Below are 19,646 nucleotides of genomic sequence, written 5' to 3' on the forward strand. Positions count from 1 at the left end.
CGGCGGCCGGCTCGCCTAACTCGGGCTGAGGCGGGGCGCTCGAAGATCAAGTGGGTGGGGTGGGGTGTTTTTTTCCTCGGGGTTCTGATAATGGAAAAAGTGCCCATAGATATTTCTGGCGGCGGAGGTAATGGTGCCGCCGGCGTCCCTCCTCCTTTTTTTTCCACCAGCGGCAGATTATTGTGTGGGAGGAGGGCAGGAGCGGCGGTGGCGACAGGGATGGACTTGGTGTTTGGGATTTCTTGCTAAAGGGAGCAACACAGCCGCTCCACGCACCAGACCAGAAAGGAGGCAGACGCAAGTGGAGCCGCTGCTGGTCGCTGCTGCTGCCTGATGCCTCGCCGCCTCGCTCAAGAAAGCCAGAAGCCTCGTTTTTAAAGAAGACTTCGCTTCTTCCGCCCCTCGCCGCCGCCTGCTCCCCACCTGGTAGCTTCCCCGCTCCGGCAGATGTGTGTGGGGTCGCTGCACAGCTGGGACTATGGTGAAATTTCCGGCGCTCACCAACTATTGGCCCCTCATCCGCTTCTTGGTCCCTTTGGGCATCACTAATATCGCCATCGACTTCGGGGAACAGGTAAAAAGCTATGCGCAGCCCAGCAGTCTCTGTCTTTTCCTTTTTATTGGGAACTTTATTATTAATACTGTGATTAACATCTCCTTTAATAGTGAAAGTACCGCGCAGCGATGGAAATAGTTGCAAGGTTGCCAAAGTGGTGCTTCGTGCCAATCTATTTTTAGGCTCCCTAATGCTGAGTGATGACAAAACGCGACAACGAGCTCCTTTTCCTGGAGAACCAGATTCGCGGCCGGATGGCAACAAAGCGCCGGCTAGATAGTTGAATGTCAGGAGGCCAGCCGGCTCGTCCTTCCTAGGAGTGGAGGACGAGCCAGAGGGGTTGTCACCTAGGATTGATTATTGCAAGACGATTCATTGGGGAGAGGAATGTAAAAAGCTGCAGAAGAGAAATAAACGGAGACACAGTAGACCTCCCGGAGGGTGGCGGCGGGGGAATTATTACGGCGACGTAAATCTGATTGCAAACATCTGTTCATTATATTATCTTTAGGGGAGGCTCCCCACTCCTGGGTCTTACCTACTATTGTGTGTTGCAAAGAGTAGCCGAAATCTTATGTAATGCAAGATGAGCCAGAAAAGCTGCTTGCGGCATGCAGGGAAATGAAGTTGCTTGCAATTCCATTAAATAACGATTGCATGTGTATTCATTTATTAGAACACCTGAGTTTGGTTGACCTGTCTGGGTGGGGGCAGGGTATATTAGGCCCAAGCTCTCCTCAGTATGGAGGTGGTGATTATGGCAGTTGCACAAGGTTTTGTAAAAAAATCAAATCTTAAACTTATTCACAGCTCAGCCTTTTTTGTTTCCTTGAAAGTAAGCTATGCTGTAAGAGGGCTTACCACCACCCCATAAAAATGGACAGATTCACAGCCTCTCTTGTTGATTTCTTCACCCACACCCCTTCCCCAGTTCTTTGAGACAATTAGTTATCATTAAAGATTCTGGAACTTCTTGCATGTTCACAAACGAATCATATTTGCATCCTCCCCCCTCATTGCATCATACAGTAGACAGCTACAACCCTGCCATTGCTGATAGCAGGTGGTAGGAAAGTGAATGGCTCCAGTTCCGGCTGCTTCAATTAATCTGTCCTTGAGTGACTGAAGATGCCATGAAATGGCATTAGGAAGGGGTGTGTTTGGAAATGGAGAGAAAAGCTGCATAGAGATCTTAGGAACAAGGCCTTCCTTGCTAGGGCTTGTGGGAAGTGTGCTGTTGCTTTAAGGTTGGCCACACCTGTTAGTTTTTATTGGCAAACTAAGACTTAGTAGATTTAATTGATCAGCTTGTTTGAGGGAGGACTAGCCTGTACTGACATGCTGCAATCAAGATTTGTGAGTTTGGCCATGCTTGTCTGCTTCTGAACTCCTGCAATGGGTGCCAACCTTTAACTATGTCAGTGTAATAAATGGAGGAGAGCAAGCTGTGTTCTCTCAGTATTTGCATCCATCTAGGGTGTCTCCTTTCAAAGGTGAACTCTACTTAGCACATCTGTGATTTTAAATGTAGATCTTTACTGCCTATCCACTGATTAAATATAAATGTAACAATGGATTTTACATTGTCAGCTCAATTAATCAGGATGCTGGATTACCTGCAGCAGGGACGGAGAACCTGGATCTCAACAACAGGTCCTAGTGTTGTTCATCACTTGCTATGCTGGCTGGAGTTCTGTTAGTTGTAGTTCAGCAATATTTAGAGGGCCAAATGTTCTCCTCCCTGGTACAGTGCTATCAGTTTATACTTTTTAATTACCTGAGTTTTCTTGCTGTTTAATTCATGAAATAGCTCTTGTTTCTGCATATCAGTACATCTTGGTTTAAGATAAGTGTCAAGTTCTTTGATATTAAAAATATTTAAATTTTGTTATTGTGCTGGAGAATTACATTATTTTTACCTATCCGTATTATAGCTAAATTGAAAAGAGCAACATCACTAACTAAAGTATGAATTCTTTGGAGGCTCCAGGAAATTCTGAATGTTTACTGGCAAACACTAAATAAGATAGCCCTGCTCGGCAGTCCTTCTTATGTGTAGCTCCCAAGTGGATCATGCTGAAGTACTAATTTGGAAAATAAGTGGCTACTAATACTTCCTGTTATTCTTTCCCCCATATCAGCAGCCCCATACTGAATATAATACATTACAATATACACAAGAAGACAATCTTGTATCTTTAATTAAACCTTTCAGAGTAGTAGCTACTCCAGTTCTATATTTATTTATTCACAGTATGATCCTATACATAACTACTCAGAAGCTTTACTGTTAGTTCAGTGGGACTTCTGTAAATGAGGATGGGATTATAGCTTTCTTCTTGGAATCGCCCAGAGTTCCCCCATTGGGGGGAGATAGGCGGTTGAAAAATTTAATAAATAAATAAATTAAATTAAATTAAACTGGATTAGAATCAGAAGTTCACTGGGAAAGGATGCCTTGGGGAAGATCCATCCATTTGCTAGTCTAGTTCTGGTTATGACATAGTAGTTTAAGAGTTCAATATCTGATTTGCATTAATTGATAGTAAATACCCTTCGAGGAGCTGAAAAGGTTTAGTGTTAGCAGCAGTGCAAACTCTGTGTAACATCCAAAATAAGGAAACTTAACAATTTTAAACTGAAATGGAAGGGGTTGGAATGTTATCTCAATAATCTTTATATGTGACTTCTACTTAGGAGTTTCAGTCACATGAATACAAATAGGCAAACTTCTTTTTTTTTTTTAATCTGGCTTTCCTTTTTCCTGGAACTTAATAATTAAAAATAAGGAAACCAGGCAGTGAACATCAAATCTTCAGAGCCATGGGAAGAGACAAGGCTAATCAGCCATGACCAAGAAATGGGTCCCTTGGTTACATGTAGGTCATATACAGTTGTTGATCTAGGAAGTGGTTTTGGGAGTAGTTTAGGCTTGTTCTCATCCAGAACATTTTGAACCACTTCTGGATTGGACAATTTACTTCCAGAAATGGCTAGACTGCCCTTGTAACAGCATGATCTGGGACAAGTTCAGCATGGTCTACAAGGAAATGGACCATTCTGACGTTCTCAACTTTCCATTTTTGGAACTGATAAACCTTGTATATGCCTAACTACATGGCAGTTGGTTCCAAGCCAAATAAGGTCCATGTGTTACCCATATGTATAATAAAGGAAAGTTAGTACTATGATATAATAGGGAGCAAATTAAATGCTTCTATTAGTTATTGTAACAATTTTCTGAACCAGAAAGAAAACACACATTTCTTTGCAGCCCCAAAGTGTATTCTTTTATTTAGAGGTCAAAAACTTGTATATGTTCTTTGTCACATATCTTTTCACTATCTAGTATACTAACTTTTCCAGAGTTTTAAAATCTCTCTTGTCATAGACCTGGAATATGGGACTAATGAAGAAAATAACCATCTGACTGTACATGTTAATTAGTAGATGAAAGCTGCTTGGCCTAGGGGCCCCGGTATAGGTCAGGTATTCCAAATTGTTCGACTTCTGAAAATCCGACCTTATGAGTAAATTATTCAAATAGGGAAGAGGGTAATTTGGAGGTAGTGGAAAGGCAAAGGAATAAGCAGGTAAGAGATTCAGGTCACATTGGCAACTTCAGTTTTGGCTGATATGAATGGGAAAATATGATTTCCAAATCTATTTTGAAGTTCCCAGTGAATAAGATTTTAATGTCAATTTAAAATGACTGCCAGTGTTTTTCTATCTAAACTGATTAAAGCTACAGTCCTTAGCGTGCTCATGTGAAATCATGTGCTGTTGAGTATTTTAAACAATATATAGGTAGTCCTTGGTTAACAACCATTCATTCAGTGGCCATTTGAAGTTATGACAGTACTGAATGAGGAGACTTATGGCCAGTCCTCAAAGTTGCGGCCGTTTTAGGATCCCCATGGTCATGTGATTGTGATTTGGGTGCTTGGTAACTGGCTTGCAGTTATGATGGTCACAGCAGCCCGTGCTCACATGATTGCCATTTGCATCCTTCACTGCCAGCTTCCAACAAGCAAAGTTAATATGGGGAAGCCACCAGGAGGTTGCAAATGGCAACCTCCTGGGACATTGTGCCTAATGAGCATGTAGGATTTGCCTAATGACAGCTGCTGGAACTGCTATTGTAAGTTGGTGCAGTTATGTGATGTCACACTTTACAACTGCATTGCTTAGTGATGGAATTCCCGGTCCAGTCCCAGTTACTGTTGTTAACCGAGGACTCCCTCTAAATATGGCTGGAGTATAACATTATTTTATCTTGGCATGTAATTGAATCTTAAGGTATGAAACTGAAGTCATTTTTGTATTTAACAGGAGGAGTAAGTGCAAAAATGAGGAGTAGTTATCTTACCTTCTCAAAGTTTTCATTTCTTCCCACCAGATACTGATTTAATTAAATTCTACCTTATTTGTTTTATCTTGATCATTACATAAAACATGTATATTATATTTACAATTATTACTTTTCTGGTTGATAATTTCATTAGTTACCCATTGGGGAGATGGGTGGCAAATTTAATAATAAATAAATAAATTTAATACAAATTTAATAAATAAATAAAGTAAGTAAGTAAGTACACTGTAGCAATTAAATAAGAATAAGTTGTACCCATTTACCTGGAGTAAATCCTATTGAACTTTGGATATACAGCATTTATGTGGAGAGAAACCAGAAAATAATGAGTGGGGTGGGGGGAGGGGGCAGGTTACAACCGAGAAGTAGGATAATCGAAACTTTACTGGTAGACTTTTGTTTCCATGGGTCCTAATGGGGAAGAATTTCGTGAGACAGTTTCTAGGCTCAAGAGAACTGTTATGTCAGTATATTTCAGTTGCCTTCCAAGGCCTTGAAGAGAGCAGCAAAGTATCTGTTGACTTGGAAAGGTGGGAAGAAGAAGCCTAGAACTGAAATCCTGGAATGTAGACCTGTATATAAGCTTTGATTGCTGGACACTGCAATAGACATATTCTGTTGTATATGGTTTTTTTCCCCCAAGACTGCAATAAAGTAACTAATCTTGCTGAGTCATGTCTTGAGTCTTCCACCAATAAGCAAAGTCCTGAGTAAAAATTTCAGAGTCTGGAGCCCTTAGACACAACCCAGCTAGGTACATAGTCTGCCAGGTTCCTGTTACTGTAAAGGATTCTCACAATAGGCTGCTACCAAGCAATTGAACTCGCTGACATGCTGTACTTTGTTCAGATGATGACTTCTTAACCTTGTTATCAAAGACCTCTGCCTGCTATCCAGCTCTTGGGAGGGAAAAAAACAGAAAGCAATGCACTTTGGATTTTAGTGCCCACAGTCTAGAAAAATAGAAGTTAGCAAACTTTGTGCCAATTCTAAAGCTGTGCAACCATGCAGTCTTATATGTGGGGAAAGTTTTGATGACAAATTCATTTATTACATCAATAAAATGTAATCTCTTAAATATAAAAATAATTTCATTGGCATAAGTTGAAATAGGGGAGGAACAGGAAAGGCAGCAATCAGACAATTCCAGATGAAAGTATCTGAACTAGTTACTTATTACTTCTCGAATGAGTTTTTGGGTTTTAGCAGGGTTTGTTGCAGAGACTATAGTGGGAAAGAGATGATCTGGGTTGGTGAAAAGCAGACAGAACAAGAGGACATTTGGAAGAGGCTATGATAGTGGGAATCCAGAGGCATCCACCATAAGTCATCAAAATGATGAAATGTGGTTTGCTATGTCACAATGTAAACTCCAACCCTTTCATACTTGTGTACACATTGTGATGCAAGTAGGACAGGGTTTGCATCACAACACATATTTCATCACTTGTCTCTCCCCTGCCTCTGGACATCCATGTGGGTGCTACTATGAATAGGATGAGATATTCACAATAGACTCAATTAGCTGCCAGAACAAGCTAGATATAGTCACACATAGTGCTGAGCATATTAAATTATATGAACATTCACATGCAACTCCCAGAGGTTTTTACTTAGTGTATTGTGTAAACTTAGCCATTATAGTTTGTAAACTATATGTTATGTCATTTAAATAGTTTGTAAAATTAGAATAATTTTATAATGGCAATATGTGAATCCAGTTATTCAATGAACCATGACATTGTAAATTCAGAGAAGTGTGATTTATTCAGTAAGCCATGGCTTAGCACAAAGTGGGAATCCAGTCACTGACTGATAATATATCAGCTGGTCTCTTTTGTACTACCTTGTTGCTTATAATTATAATAGCAAAAGTGTTTATTGTTCTATTTCAAATGGAAAGGCAAGTTCCTGTGCAATTGAAACAGCTAAATGGATGAGGCAGTGCTGTCTTAATGGTTATCATTTGTTATTGTCAATTTTTTGACTTTTAGCAAGTTTTTCAAGGATTTCACAAAGACTTCTTCTGTCTATGCACTCTCCAAATGGGTAGTCTTCAACTCCAAAAATTGTCAACAATAGTCATGGTGGCTAAAGAAATTTGGGAGTTAGTTCACACATCTGAAGCATGCCCAATCAGTCAGAGACAGCTCTTCTTGTAGCTCTGTATGGGCTGTGTCAATGTATATGTAAGTTTTTAAAAAGTAATACTTATGTACTATGTAATTTCTCATTCTATTCCTTTGCAGTCCTTCATAAAAATAAGTGTTTATCTCAGGTAAGAAATGTGGTACAGTTTTTAGAGTATTATTTTAGAAGGAAATTCCACTTAGTTTAATAGAGCTTATTTTCAAACAAGCGTGTTCCACTGGAGTCTTCAACTATGTATGCACTTATATGGTGGTATAGTGTGTAATGAGTGCCACTGCAACAGAGCAATTGTACTTATGTTTATTCAGAAGTAAGGCCTGCTGAGTGCAATGAGAGCGTACTGTCAAGAAAATACATGCATGGAATTACATCCTGCACCTAGGAGAAATTGTTGATGTAGAATGTAATTGATGAGATGGAACGCTTTCTATTTGGTGAGGTTTACTAGCAAATGTGGCCTTTAAGCCAAGACCAAGTCATGCTTTGTTGTTGTTCTAGGGGCTGCAAGGGATGGGTTAACATCACATAAGTGGTTGGACCCAGGTTTTTAGGGGTTTGTGTATGTTCTAAAAATACTTAAGCCTGTTCTAAGACTTAATTCTTTTCTGTTGTTTCCATCTAAAATTGTGAGAAAAAAAATAAGCTCCTGGTTTTAACAAACATGATGGGAGGGTCAACCTCAAGTCAAGGCTGAGAATAAACCTAGGTAAGCTCCATGGTGTCAGGTTTGAAAGATGTTCTTGTAGAAGAAGCTTACTTGCAAAAAACTGGGCAAAACCTGTTGTGCCTTCTTTCTAATTCTTGCTATAAGAAGAAATGTTGCTATTTTTACAATTTTAATACACAAGTTTCACCAATAATTTTAATTGATTTATTTATTACAAAGATTTGTACATTGACCAGTTCTAAAAGTCTTTCACTGCTGCCTTTTCCTCATTCTTCTCCCACATTTTAGTGCCCATATATGCAGAAAAACTTCAGCATGTCTATCTCATTCGGCCAAATATGAGATCATAGCAAGAATCTTAATGCATTACAATGATGGCAGAATGTATGCTTGAATTTTACATCATGGCATTAGGAGAGACTTGGCCAAATCATAATTAAATATTCCCTCAAAAAATCCTGAGTTTTGTGCTATATCTTTTAAATTCTCTTAATCCAGTAATTCTCAAATTCTGATCTGTTGTGAAAAATAGAGGTAAAGTTAACTGAAATTACTTTTATAGAAATATTTGCCACCCTTTCATGAAGATATCTGTCTTCTTGCATGAAGCCTTGTTATTCTATTTTATATTTGCATTAGGTACAATTAGTTCAATCAGTTACTTCCAGCCTAGAGAAACAGTGGTAACTGTCTATGTCTGCAGGATATATTGTTGACATCAGTCCATCAGAATACCTGTGCTAGATGAGACAGAATTACCTGCACAGAATTGTGTTTGCCATAGTGGCTGAGACAAGAGCATAATTGCCTCATTGTATTGTAGTAGCTAGTTACAGATAATTTTCTTCTCTCTGAAATTATCTAGTTCCTCTTCAGAACAGCCTGGCTTAATGTTATCACTATATTTTCTGTTACTGAATTCTACAGTTTAAATACACACTGTATGAATAAGTACTTTAGTTGTCCTGAATCTTCCTTTGTTTAACTTGGTTGAATGACTTTGAATTCTGGAATGTTGAAAGAGGGGAAAAAATATCAAATTTAGCCACACCATCTACAATTTGATATCTCCTTAGTTATTTCCCTTTTTTTCAAAGCTAGAGATCCTTAGATACAAGCTTCCCTTCTAGAAGTACTGTTATATTCACTTGTATAGTTTATTGGGTTTTTTGGTACTTCCTTCAGCTCCACAGTAGCCTTTTCAGGCCCAGTGATTAGCAATAGTAGTTCAAATATGGGCTTTTTTCATCAAGAGGTATGCCCAGCTGAGTTACTCATTTTAGGTATATGGGATAGAGTTCTTAGGGAATGGATTATTTTATATTTTCAAGGGGTACCCTTTGATATTGGAAATATATATTTTAATTCTGTGTGCCTCAGCTATTTGGGACACTCATAACAACAGGAGAAATTAGATTATTAGTTGTTATTTTAAGGATTTATTGTTTCCTTAGAAATCAGAAAATACTTTTTTTTGTTATTTGGAATAATACAGTAATGAACTTTGGTAGATTCTCTTTGCAATCTTCTCAGGAGTTCCAAGATTTTTGTCTTCCTTAAAATAGAGAAATGGAACCTTCCTTTGTTAATGTGCAACTAGGTTGCTAGATTACATTTAATTTGCCATGCATGTACTTGCTGAATAATAATGCTACATTTTGTTGTACAGGTAGTCCTTGCTTAATGACCATTCATTCAGCAACTGTTCAAAATTACAATGGTGCTGAAATAATGGATTTACAACCCGTGTTCAAAGTTACAGCTGTTGCAGCGCCCCCACAGTCACATGATCAAAATTCAGGCACTTGGAAACTTGCCTGCACTTAGGACTGCAGGGGGGGTTAAACTCCCCCACCTGCCTCTCCCCCCATCTGTGCCCTTTTGGCCACCCTACACAGCGACACTTGGTGGCGGCAGCACCAGGGCTGGGGCTGAAGTAGAGGCCTGGGGCCTTCAGCAGTCTCAGCCAGCTGCCACCGCTTCCCAGGCCTCTACTTCAGCCCCAGCGCCACTGCTGCCACTGAGAAATGCCACCTCAAACCCCACACCATGGCTAGCCACCTCAGCACCATTGTGCAAAGCCCCAGTTGACCCCACCAACTTGCATTCTGCAGGGTCTGCCACATCCAGTTGACCTTTGCCATTTTCCTCCCACTGTTGATAAGGCATACCTGGCCTGACCCTACTGTATGCGAGGCAGCTGCTGGCCATGCCAGGCCTTCTTCCTGAGGCCGCTCGCACTGTTCCTTCTCCAAATAGAAGACCAGAAGCTTTCCAAAGGATCATGAGAATGGGATGTGCCATTTGTAGAAGGAATGGGGTGTGCAATTTGGAGAATGATGTCTTCTGAATCACCATGAGAACAGGCTCCTGCTGTTCTCCAAGTAGTGTGCCTACTTGTTTTCGCGAGACCCGGGGAAGGCCAGAAGGTTTCCGAAGGATCTCAAGAATGAGATGCACGATTTGGCTACCCATCCATTTAAGGAATATCAATTCCAGATTTGTACCAAATCTATTAAATATTTAGATATGTGCATACCTAAAGATATAACTCAGTTAGTTACATGTAACATAAATAGAATATATAAAGAGGATAGATGGGAGTCATTAAACCTTACCTTTTGGGGAAAGGTGAATGCTCTCAAAATGACTATTATTCCCAGATTAATTTATATTCTGAGAGGAATTCCTGTTCAAATATCTGGAAAATATTTTCAGAAAATGTTTAGAAAATTTTTATGGAGTTCTTCGATTCCAAGAATATCTTTACAGAAAATGAAATTACCAATTAATGAAGGAGGATTCAGTTTTCTGAATCTGGACCTATATCATCAAGCTTACCTATTGTCAAGTATTAAATACTGGAAGCCAAAAATTAGTGTTAATTTTCCAGTTTGGGCAACTTTGGAATATACATTTACAACACTTTTGGTTGGATGGACAGTATTAGGATCTAAATACAATAGGACTCTAGTATCTCTGGAAACAATTATGTCAATTAGAAAGCTATGGAATGTAATGTCTAAAAAAAAAGGCTTTGATCCTTTTTCCCATGCTAAACTGACTTTATGGGGAAACCCAACATTAAAAATTGGGAAAAAATGGTGATATGGAAAAATTGGGTGGAAGTGGGGATATTGACTTTGGACCAGTTGATAGATGATGAAGATGAATTTTTAACATATCCTGTGCTAAGAGATAAATATCATCAATTGGATGTAACCCAATGGCAATATTTAGAGCTACAATATTTATTAACAACATTGTTTGGACCAGCAGCATTTTCAGCTTCTGAGACACCTGAAATACTAGAACAACTTGTTAAATCCTTTAAAACTGAACAAAAAAATACTATTACTTTTTGTAGAGATTTGCTATCAATAAATCAACTTGATATGCAGATGCTAAGAGATGAGTGGAATAAAATGAGGTTTGCACATAGAAAGTGCTTTAATAAAAAAGTGAAAGAAATACAACAAAGGAAAAAACATGTTAATATGTCATAACAATAACAATTCTATGTATATTTATCTAACAAATATTACTCAAGTATGTATATATTTCTAATACATTTATATGACTATCATGTGTTTTTTAACCTATTGTATTTTGTATAAATGAGTCCCATATTTCATTATACTTGAATTCAGCACCATATTTGTTCAGATAATGAGAACAGAGAGAAAGACTTGCAGGGGAAGATTAAGTAGTAACTGCACATTTTTTTGCAAATCTTTTTCCCCCCAGAGGGGCTCATCTGTTATTTTGGAGCTTGGTTAAAGTTGAGAACGCTTATAGTAGAGAATTAGTGGGATGTTAGCACATTTTCCCATTATTTCCTCTTGGCAGGTGCCATAATCTTTTTAGCATATTCATTTGGGATTTTTTTTAAAAGATACCCTGTTATGCCCTTAAGATGTCTACATGAGACATACTCTGAATATACTATAAATAAAACAAGTGTTTTGCCAACAGTTGCTTATACATTATCCTACCATAGATACAAGAAAACACTGTTAATTTTGGTTGTTAACAGCGCTTTGCTGAATTATACTATTTAATGGTTTACTTTTTTAATGAAATAATTAGATTCTAGCAGAATATTTCAGCAGGATATTAACACCTTGATCTTTGAATAGCCGTGTAGGTTCACAGAGTATCTTACAATACTAGTAATTATTTTGCAATTGAACTGCATCAGAAATTGTACCATAATACTGATGATTTTTGCTGATGTAGTCGGGACTCCAGGCAATTGCAAGGGAAAGGAAGTGTCTTCTCATGAGTCCTTCTCTAGTGAGCGTGGTCCATACCAATCCCCTTGTCACCTCCTTGGGCATACTCAGTGTTAGAGGTTGTTACCATGCTAGGGTACAGCTGATAGGGGCAAATTGGCCTCTCTCCTAGTTCCTTTGCTGCCTTCTCTTCCTTCTCCTGCTACTGGAGAAAAGCAACTTCTGTTAAATAGGGGCTGCAGCCTGCAAGATGATAATGTGCCATGCCTCTGTATCTGTTACTGCTGACTTTGGTCTGACCCACAAAGACATCTTTGTCTCAACCCTATTGGTCTCCCTACACAGCACGTTTACCTGTTCAGAATCTGCAGGTTTTCCACAACTGTTAAAGGCCCCCTCAATTGAAAAACGTGGATGGCAAGAGGTGAATTCCAGTGTGGTGATCATTAACCATCAATAGACCTCTTCTAAACCAATGTCTGAAATCTCTCTTGAATGTCATCTAAATTAGTGGCCAAGTACAGTGGGGCAAAAAAGTATTTAGTCAGCCACCAATTGTGCAAGTTCTCCCACTTAAAAAGATGAGAGAGGCCTGTAATTTTCATCATAGGTATACCTCAACTATGAGAGACAAAATGGGGGGGGAAATCCAGAAAATCACATTGTCTGATTTTTAAAGAATTTATTTGCAAATCATGGTGGAAAATAAGTATTTGGTCAATATCAAAAGTTCATCTCAATAGTTTGTTATATATCCTTTGTTGGCAATGACAGAGGTCAAACGTTTTCTGTAAGTCTTCACAAGGTTTTCACACACTGTTGCTGGTATTTTGGCCCATTCCTCCATGCAGATCTCCTCTAGAGCAGTGATGTTTTGGGGCTGTCGCTGGGCAACACGGACTTTCAACTCCCTCCAAAGGTTTTCCATGGGGTTGAGATCTGGAGACTGGCTAGGCCACTCCAGGACCTTGAAATGCTTCTTACAAAGCCACTCCTTCGTTGCCCGGGTGGTGTGTTTGGGATCATTGTCATGCTGAAAGACCCAGCCACGTTTCATCTTCAGTGCCCTTGCTGATGGAAGGAGGTGTGCACTCAAAATCTCACGATACATGGCCCCATTCATTCTTTCCTTTACATGGATCAGTCATCCTGGTCCCTTTGCAGAAAAACAGCCCCAAAGCATGATGTTTCCACCCCCATGCTTCACAGTAGGTATGGTGTTCTTTGGATGCAACTCAGCATTCTCTCTCCTCCAAACACAACGAGTTGAGTTTAGACCAAAACGTTCTACTTTGGTTTCATCTGACCATATGACATTCTCCCAATCCTCTTCTGGATCATCCAAATGCTCTCTAGCAAACTTCAGACGGGCCCGGACATGTACTGGCTTAAGCAGGGGGACACGTCTGGCACTGCAGGATATGAGTCCCTGGCAGCATAGTGTGTTCCTGATGGTAGCCTTTCTTACTTTGGTCCCAGCTCTCTGCAGGTCATTCACTAGGTCCCCCCATGTGGTTCTGGGATTTTTGCTCACCATTCTTGTGATCATTTTGACCCCACAGGGTGAAATCTTGCATGGAGCCCCAGATCAAGGGAGATTATCAGTGGTCTTGTATGTCTTCCATTTTCTAATTATTGCTCCCACAGTTGATTTCTTCACACCAAGCTGCTTGCCTATTGCAGATTCAGTCTTCCCAGCCTGGTGCAGGTCTACAATTTTCATTCTGGTATCCTTCAACAGCTCTTTGGTCTTGGCCATAGTGAAGTTTGGAGTGTGACTGTTTGAGGTTGTGGACAGGTGTCTTTTATACTGATAACAAGGTCAAACAGGTGCCATTACTACAGGTAACGAGTGGAGGACAGAGGAGCCTCTTAAAGAAGTAGTTACAGGTCTGTGAGAGCCAGACATCTTGCTTGTTTGTAAGTGACCAAATACTTATTTTCCACCATGATTTGCAAATAAATTCTTTAAAAATCAGACAATGTGATTTTCTGGATTTTTTCCCCCATTTTGTCTCTCATAGTTGAGGTATACCTATGATGAAAATTACAGGCCTCTCTCATCTTTTTAAGTGGGAGAACTTGCACAATTGGTGGCTGACTAAATACTTTTTTGCCCCACTGTATATGGCTCATGGCAGTTGCATAAAATAATGTACTTTATAAATAATGATCTCTTTTTGTCTTACCTGTGTTTCATTTGTTTTTTACTGTCTGATTTTTAAAAGGCTTGTGTCATAGGTTAGAACTTTTTATTTCTCCCTCATGGTTTTCACTTGTCAGCATTATTTCCAGAGGGGATCGCTACTTTAGTCTGTTACAATGAAAACTGCCAACAGTGTAGCACTCTGCAAACAAATGCATTGGCTCTGTTTTAGCTAAGATCATGGAGCATCTTTTTAGATATCTAAGCTTACATATTCCAAATGTTTGTTATACATAATTCTTTTTAAGCCACTATCTTGGCCCTTCCTGTTGTTGCTTTGCAGAGAAAGACACTGGATTAGACATGCTTAATGTTCATCCACCCATCACTTTGCTGCTGCTGCTGCTCCCCACAGCTCTTTTTCCACTAGTATGTAATCTAGAACAATGCTTTCTATACCCTCTCCTAAATGAAAAGTAGCTGGGAGTCGGGATCGTCTTGCACATCATTTCTTTACAGCCAATCATCCTTTGCTAGTTTGCAGGTGAAAAGGTTTTGAAATAAATCAAAAGCATGTTGTTTCAAGCATGAGGGTCTAAGTGACACAAAACCAAACAGGCTGCCTTAGGCAGCAGATTCTAAGCAGCATGGAAAAGCAGCAAATCATTAGTTATTTAATTTGTTCTTATTGGATTTTTATTACCAGGGCTGGGGAGAGATTCTTTTGAGATTGATGTCTTGGCTTTGGGGGCATTATCTCCCTTGACTGGGGGAAGGGTTGATGCTGCTGCTTTGCCTCCATCATTACAAAATCTTGGCCAGCCCTAAAGAGCATATTAATGTGCCTCTTTCTGATATCTACAGGTGAAACTCAAAAAATTAGAATATCGTGCAAATGTTCATTTATGTCAGTATGGCAACTCAAAAGGTGAAACCAATATATGAGATAGACGCATTACATGCAAAGCGAGATATGTCAAGCTTTACTTTGGTATAATTGTGATGATTATGGCGTACAGCTTATGAAAACCCCAAATTCACAATCTCAGAAAATTAGAATAGTGTGAAAAGGTTCAATATTCTAGGCTCAAAGTGTCCCACTCTAATCAGCTAATGAATCCATAACACCTGCAAAGGGTTCCTGAGCCTTTAAATGGTCTCTCAGGCTGGTTCAGTAGGAATCACAAGCATGGGAAACACTGCTGACCTGACAGTTGTGCAGAAAACCATCATTGACACCCTCCATAAGGAGGGAAAGCCCCAAAAGGTAATTGCAAAAGAAGTTGGATGTTCCCAAAGTGCTGTATCAAAGCATATCAATAGAAGGTTATGTGGAAGGGAAAAGTGTGGTAGAAAAAGGTGCACAAGCAGCAGGGATGACTGCAGCCTGGAGAGGATTGTCAGGAAAAGGCCATTCAAAAGTGTTGGGGACTTTCACAAGGAGTGGACTGAGGCTGGAATTAGTGCATCAAGAGCCACCTCACACAGACGGATCCTGGACATGGGCTTCAAATGTCGTATTCCTCTTGTCAAGCCACTCCTGAACAACAAACAACGTCAGAAGCGTCTTACCTGGGCTACAGAAAAAAAGAACTGGTCTGTTGCCCAGTGGTCCAAAGTCCTCTTTTCTGATGAGAGCAACTTTTGCATCTCATTTGGGAACCAGGGACCCAGAGTCTGGAGGAAGAATGGAGAGGCACACAATGCATGATGCTTGAAGTCCAGTGTGAAGTTTCCAGTCTGTGTTGATTTGGGGAGCCATGTCATCTGCTGATGTTGGTCCACTGTGCTTCATTAAGTCCAGGGTCAACGCAGCCGTCTACCAGGAGATTTTGGAGCACTTCATGCTTCCTTCCGCAGACGAGCTTTATGGGGATGCTGACTTCATTTTCCAGCAGGACCTGGCATCTGCCCACACTGCCAAAAGTACCAAAACCTGGTTCAATGACCATGGGATTACTGTGCTTGATTGGCCAGCAAACTCGCCTGACCTGAACCCCATAGAGAATCTAAGGGGCATTGCCAAGAGAAAGATGAGGGACATGAGACCGAACAATGCAGCGGAGCTGAAGGCCGCTATTGAAGCATCCTGGTCTTCCATAACACCTCAGCAGTGCCACAGGCTGATAGCATCCATGCCACGCCGCATTGCGGCAGTCATTGCTGCAAAAGGGGCCCAAACCAAGTACTGAGTACATATGCATGCTTATACTTTGCAGAGGTCCGATATTGTTCTATTTCCAATCCTTGTGTTATTGATGTCATGTAATATTCTAATTTTCTGAGATTGTGAATTTGGGGTTTTTATAAGCTGTACGCCATAATCATCACAATTATACCAAAGTAAAGCTTGACATATCTCGTTTTGCATGTAATGCGTCTATCTCATATATTGGTTTCACCTTTTGAGTTGCCTTACTGACATAAATGAACATTTGCACGATATTCTAATTTTTCGAGTTTCACCTGTAGATTTCCTCCTCTGTCTGGCTGTTGATTGCATTCTCCATAATTTAAACTGCTGTCAATGTTGTATTGATTGGGAAAGCCACTGGAGAGGCAGCACAGCTTTTGCCTTTGTAGTTATGGTTGGCTGAACTCTTTCTCTGCATCTGAAGTTCCCAAAGAGTGGAGCCTCCTATCAAGGTGGTCTTTATTTTTCTTGTCATCTCTAACTTAAGCAGTTTTTTTCTACAGCTGTGGAACCGTTACCTTCTGGCCTTTCTTTCAGCTACTGAACTAAGGGCCTGGAGGCCAACTCTGTATGCTATTTCTAATTCCCCAAATGCATGCCAGTTGGGGAAAAAAAAAAACATTTAGCAGGGATAAAAGTAGAATATGAGCAAGTGCCATTTTAGAGTGAAAGATCAAATGCTTCCAGTTACTTAAATTAGGTAGAGAAAACACCTCAAAGATAGCATTGGTGCAGCTTTTATGATGAAAAGAAGACAAAAGGTAGATATACCAGAATTGAATGGGGAAGATAGTGAGGGAGTGGGAGGACAGGGAGCAAGTTAAGTTTTTAATATAACTTTGGGGCTTTGTAGAATTATCACACTCTCTGTACAACTAACTTTATCATTTGTAATTCTCATGAATGTCCCATTATATCAGTCCTGCACAGTTAGGGACTTACCCATCTTAAGCCCATCCCTTAGATATGCAGCAGAGACTGGATAAGCACTGTGGTTTTACTGCTTTGTAAGGATTACCAGGAACAGAACGGTTTGACAAATGCAGATTGGTGGATAGCATTTTAAGTTTGGAGGGCACAAGTTGTGCCGGCCTGCTTTTATTCAAAGGAAATTGTTAGATGTGATGATTTCTGGCATTCTTCCTTCTCTGTTTCACAGAGCCTTCCTAGATCTGCATTCCAGCATTGGATACAGGAGTGTAGAATTACCAAATCCATTTTTAAACCTTGTTAATGTTTGCCCCTTTAAAAATTTCTAAAGCAGCTTTTTCTAACATGGTGCTTTCCAAATATACTGGATTGCAATACTCAAATAATTATCTTCCCGGGGAATCCAACTCCAACAAATCTGGAGTGTACCATGTTGCTTAACTCTTTTCCACTCAGTTTCATATTTACTAACTATACTATCTTGGGGTTCTTATCGCTTGTGGTCTTTTGTAGATAAGGATTTAAACATGCACCAAAGGAGATCTCTTTAGATCTTGATAGATGGCAGTCAGTCTTTAGATCTTACCCTTTGGGGAAGGCTAATGCTCTTAAAATATTTCCTAGAATATTTTATATTTTACATGGAATTCCCATACATTTATCTGCAAACCGTTTTCAAAAATGTAATAAAATGTTTTGGAAATTCTATGGGGGTTTTGATTTACAAAGATATATTTAAAAAAGATGTGGCTGTCTATTGAAAAAGGGGTATTTGGCTTTCCCACTCTTGAACTATATCATTTTGCACATCTATAGGTTACTACCAAATATTGAAGAATTCCCTTTAGTGGAAATTTTCCATCCTGGGTCCATCTGGAATATTCATATATTAGACCTCTATTTAGTTGGACTTTTTGATATCAAAATATAATAGATTTCAAATAGTTCCTCTTACTATTACATTGATTTGAAGATTATAGTACATTATTTCTAGGAAATCATATTTTGATCCTTTTCCAATGCTAAATTAATATTATAAGATTTAATATCAGATTTAATAAAAACCTGTTGCATGGAAAATCTGGATGAAAACAGGGACTTAGGATCAATTAGTAGATGAAATTATGAATGTTTATCATTTTCCTCTTTGAAGCATAAATATTTGCCTAGTACAGTTCAGTGGCAGTGTTTACAATTATAACATCCTGATATTTTGGATTTATTGGACTCCATTGCATTTATATAGAAAAGGCTTCAGTACATTATCATATTGCTGTTGCAATGAATTCATTTAAGCATATATATTTATATAATTTATATAGCTGCCCAGCTCACCCAAGTGACTCTTGCAAGATTAAAACAAACAGCCCCTGGGGCCCAAGGAAACCATTGATCTCACTCAACCACCAACAACAGCAGAGCTCATCCACCACCTCACCCAAATACCTTGGGGTAATAGCCAGGTCTTCAATGCCTTGCAAAAGGCTAACAGGATTGGGGCCATTCAAGTCTCTGAGGGGATGCTGTTCCATAGGGCAGATGCTGCCACTGAGAAGGCACGATTCCAGGGGTCTAACCAGATGACATTATTTAATAGAAATAAGAGCATGCCCTCTCTACTAGAGCTGGTGGGGCGGGCAGAAACAATGGGAGAAAGACATTCCCACAATTAGTCTGGTCCTGTGCCATGAAGGGCTTTATAGGTGATGACTAGCACCTTGAATTGCACCCGGAAGCCTACTAGGAGCCAGTGCAGGTCGCGGAGCAGTGATGTTGTATGGGCATAACGAGCAATGCTGAATGTAAAAAGAAATAACTCTGTACAGAGTCATTTATGTGTTCCATTTGTGAAGAAATTATTGCATGTATTATCTCAACTTTGAGACAAGATTTAATATTTTCAGATGCTCATATTCCTTTGAACTATATACCTAATGCAAGGAATTTACACCTGGACAAATAAAGTGTATTCTCCATGTGTTACTTATAGCTAAAAGACTTATTTTTCAGTAGTGGAAAGGTTAACATATGGCCCCGGTTTACAGAGTTGACATTATCAGCAACTTATGAACAAATCACTTAACAACATAGATTCATTATAATGAAATATGACTAACATTCATTGAAATCCTCATGTGGAACTTCTATACGGTTTCTGTGAATATATGTCCTATATTTTAAGTGTTCGTTCTTCTTTCTTTATAATTTTGTGTAGTTTATTTTTCTTTCTCTTTTTTGTACTCAATGAAAGTAATTAAAAAATCAAATGATTATCTTTTATCAATAATAATAATTTTATATGCTTTTAAATTATTCCAGAAGTGAAGGTGATTTTTTTAGTGGTTCTACATATTTATTATCGTATGAATATAAGACAAAATAGCAGTTATCTATC

The 19,646-nt window shown here is 39.3% G+C and overlaps 1 protein-coding gene across 2 annotated transcripts in view; it reads left to right on the forward strand.

Moving 5' to 3' along the window:
- Window positions 1-18: 18 nt before the first annotated feature.
- The window catches only part of ANKH (ANKH inorganic pyrophosphate transport regulator), a 98,580-nt gene continuing 78,952 nt past the window's right edge, over window positions 19-19,646 (forward strand). For both annotated transcript variants that reach the window (XM_007420369.4, XM_088130894.1), the window contains exon 1: window positions 19-574. In XM_007420369.4, coding sequence (XP_007420431.1) covers window positions 479-574 — 96 coding nt within the window. In that variant the 5' untranslated portion in view covers window positions 19-478. The remainder of the gene's footprint in view (window positions 575-19,646) is intronic.

The sequence above is a fragment of the Python bivittatus genome, unplaced genomic scaffold (assembly GCF_059951505.1).
Source record: "Python bivittatus isolate LINGU-HERP-01145 unplaced genomic scaffold, Pbiv_v1 ctg000840_np1212, whole genome shotgun sequence".
Lineage (NCBI taxonomy): Eukaryota > Metazoa > Chordata > Lepidosauria > Squamata > Pythonidae > Python > Python bivittatus.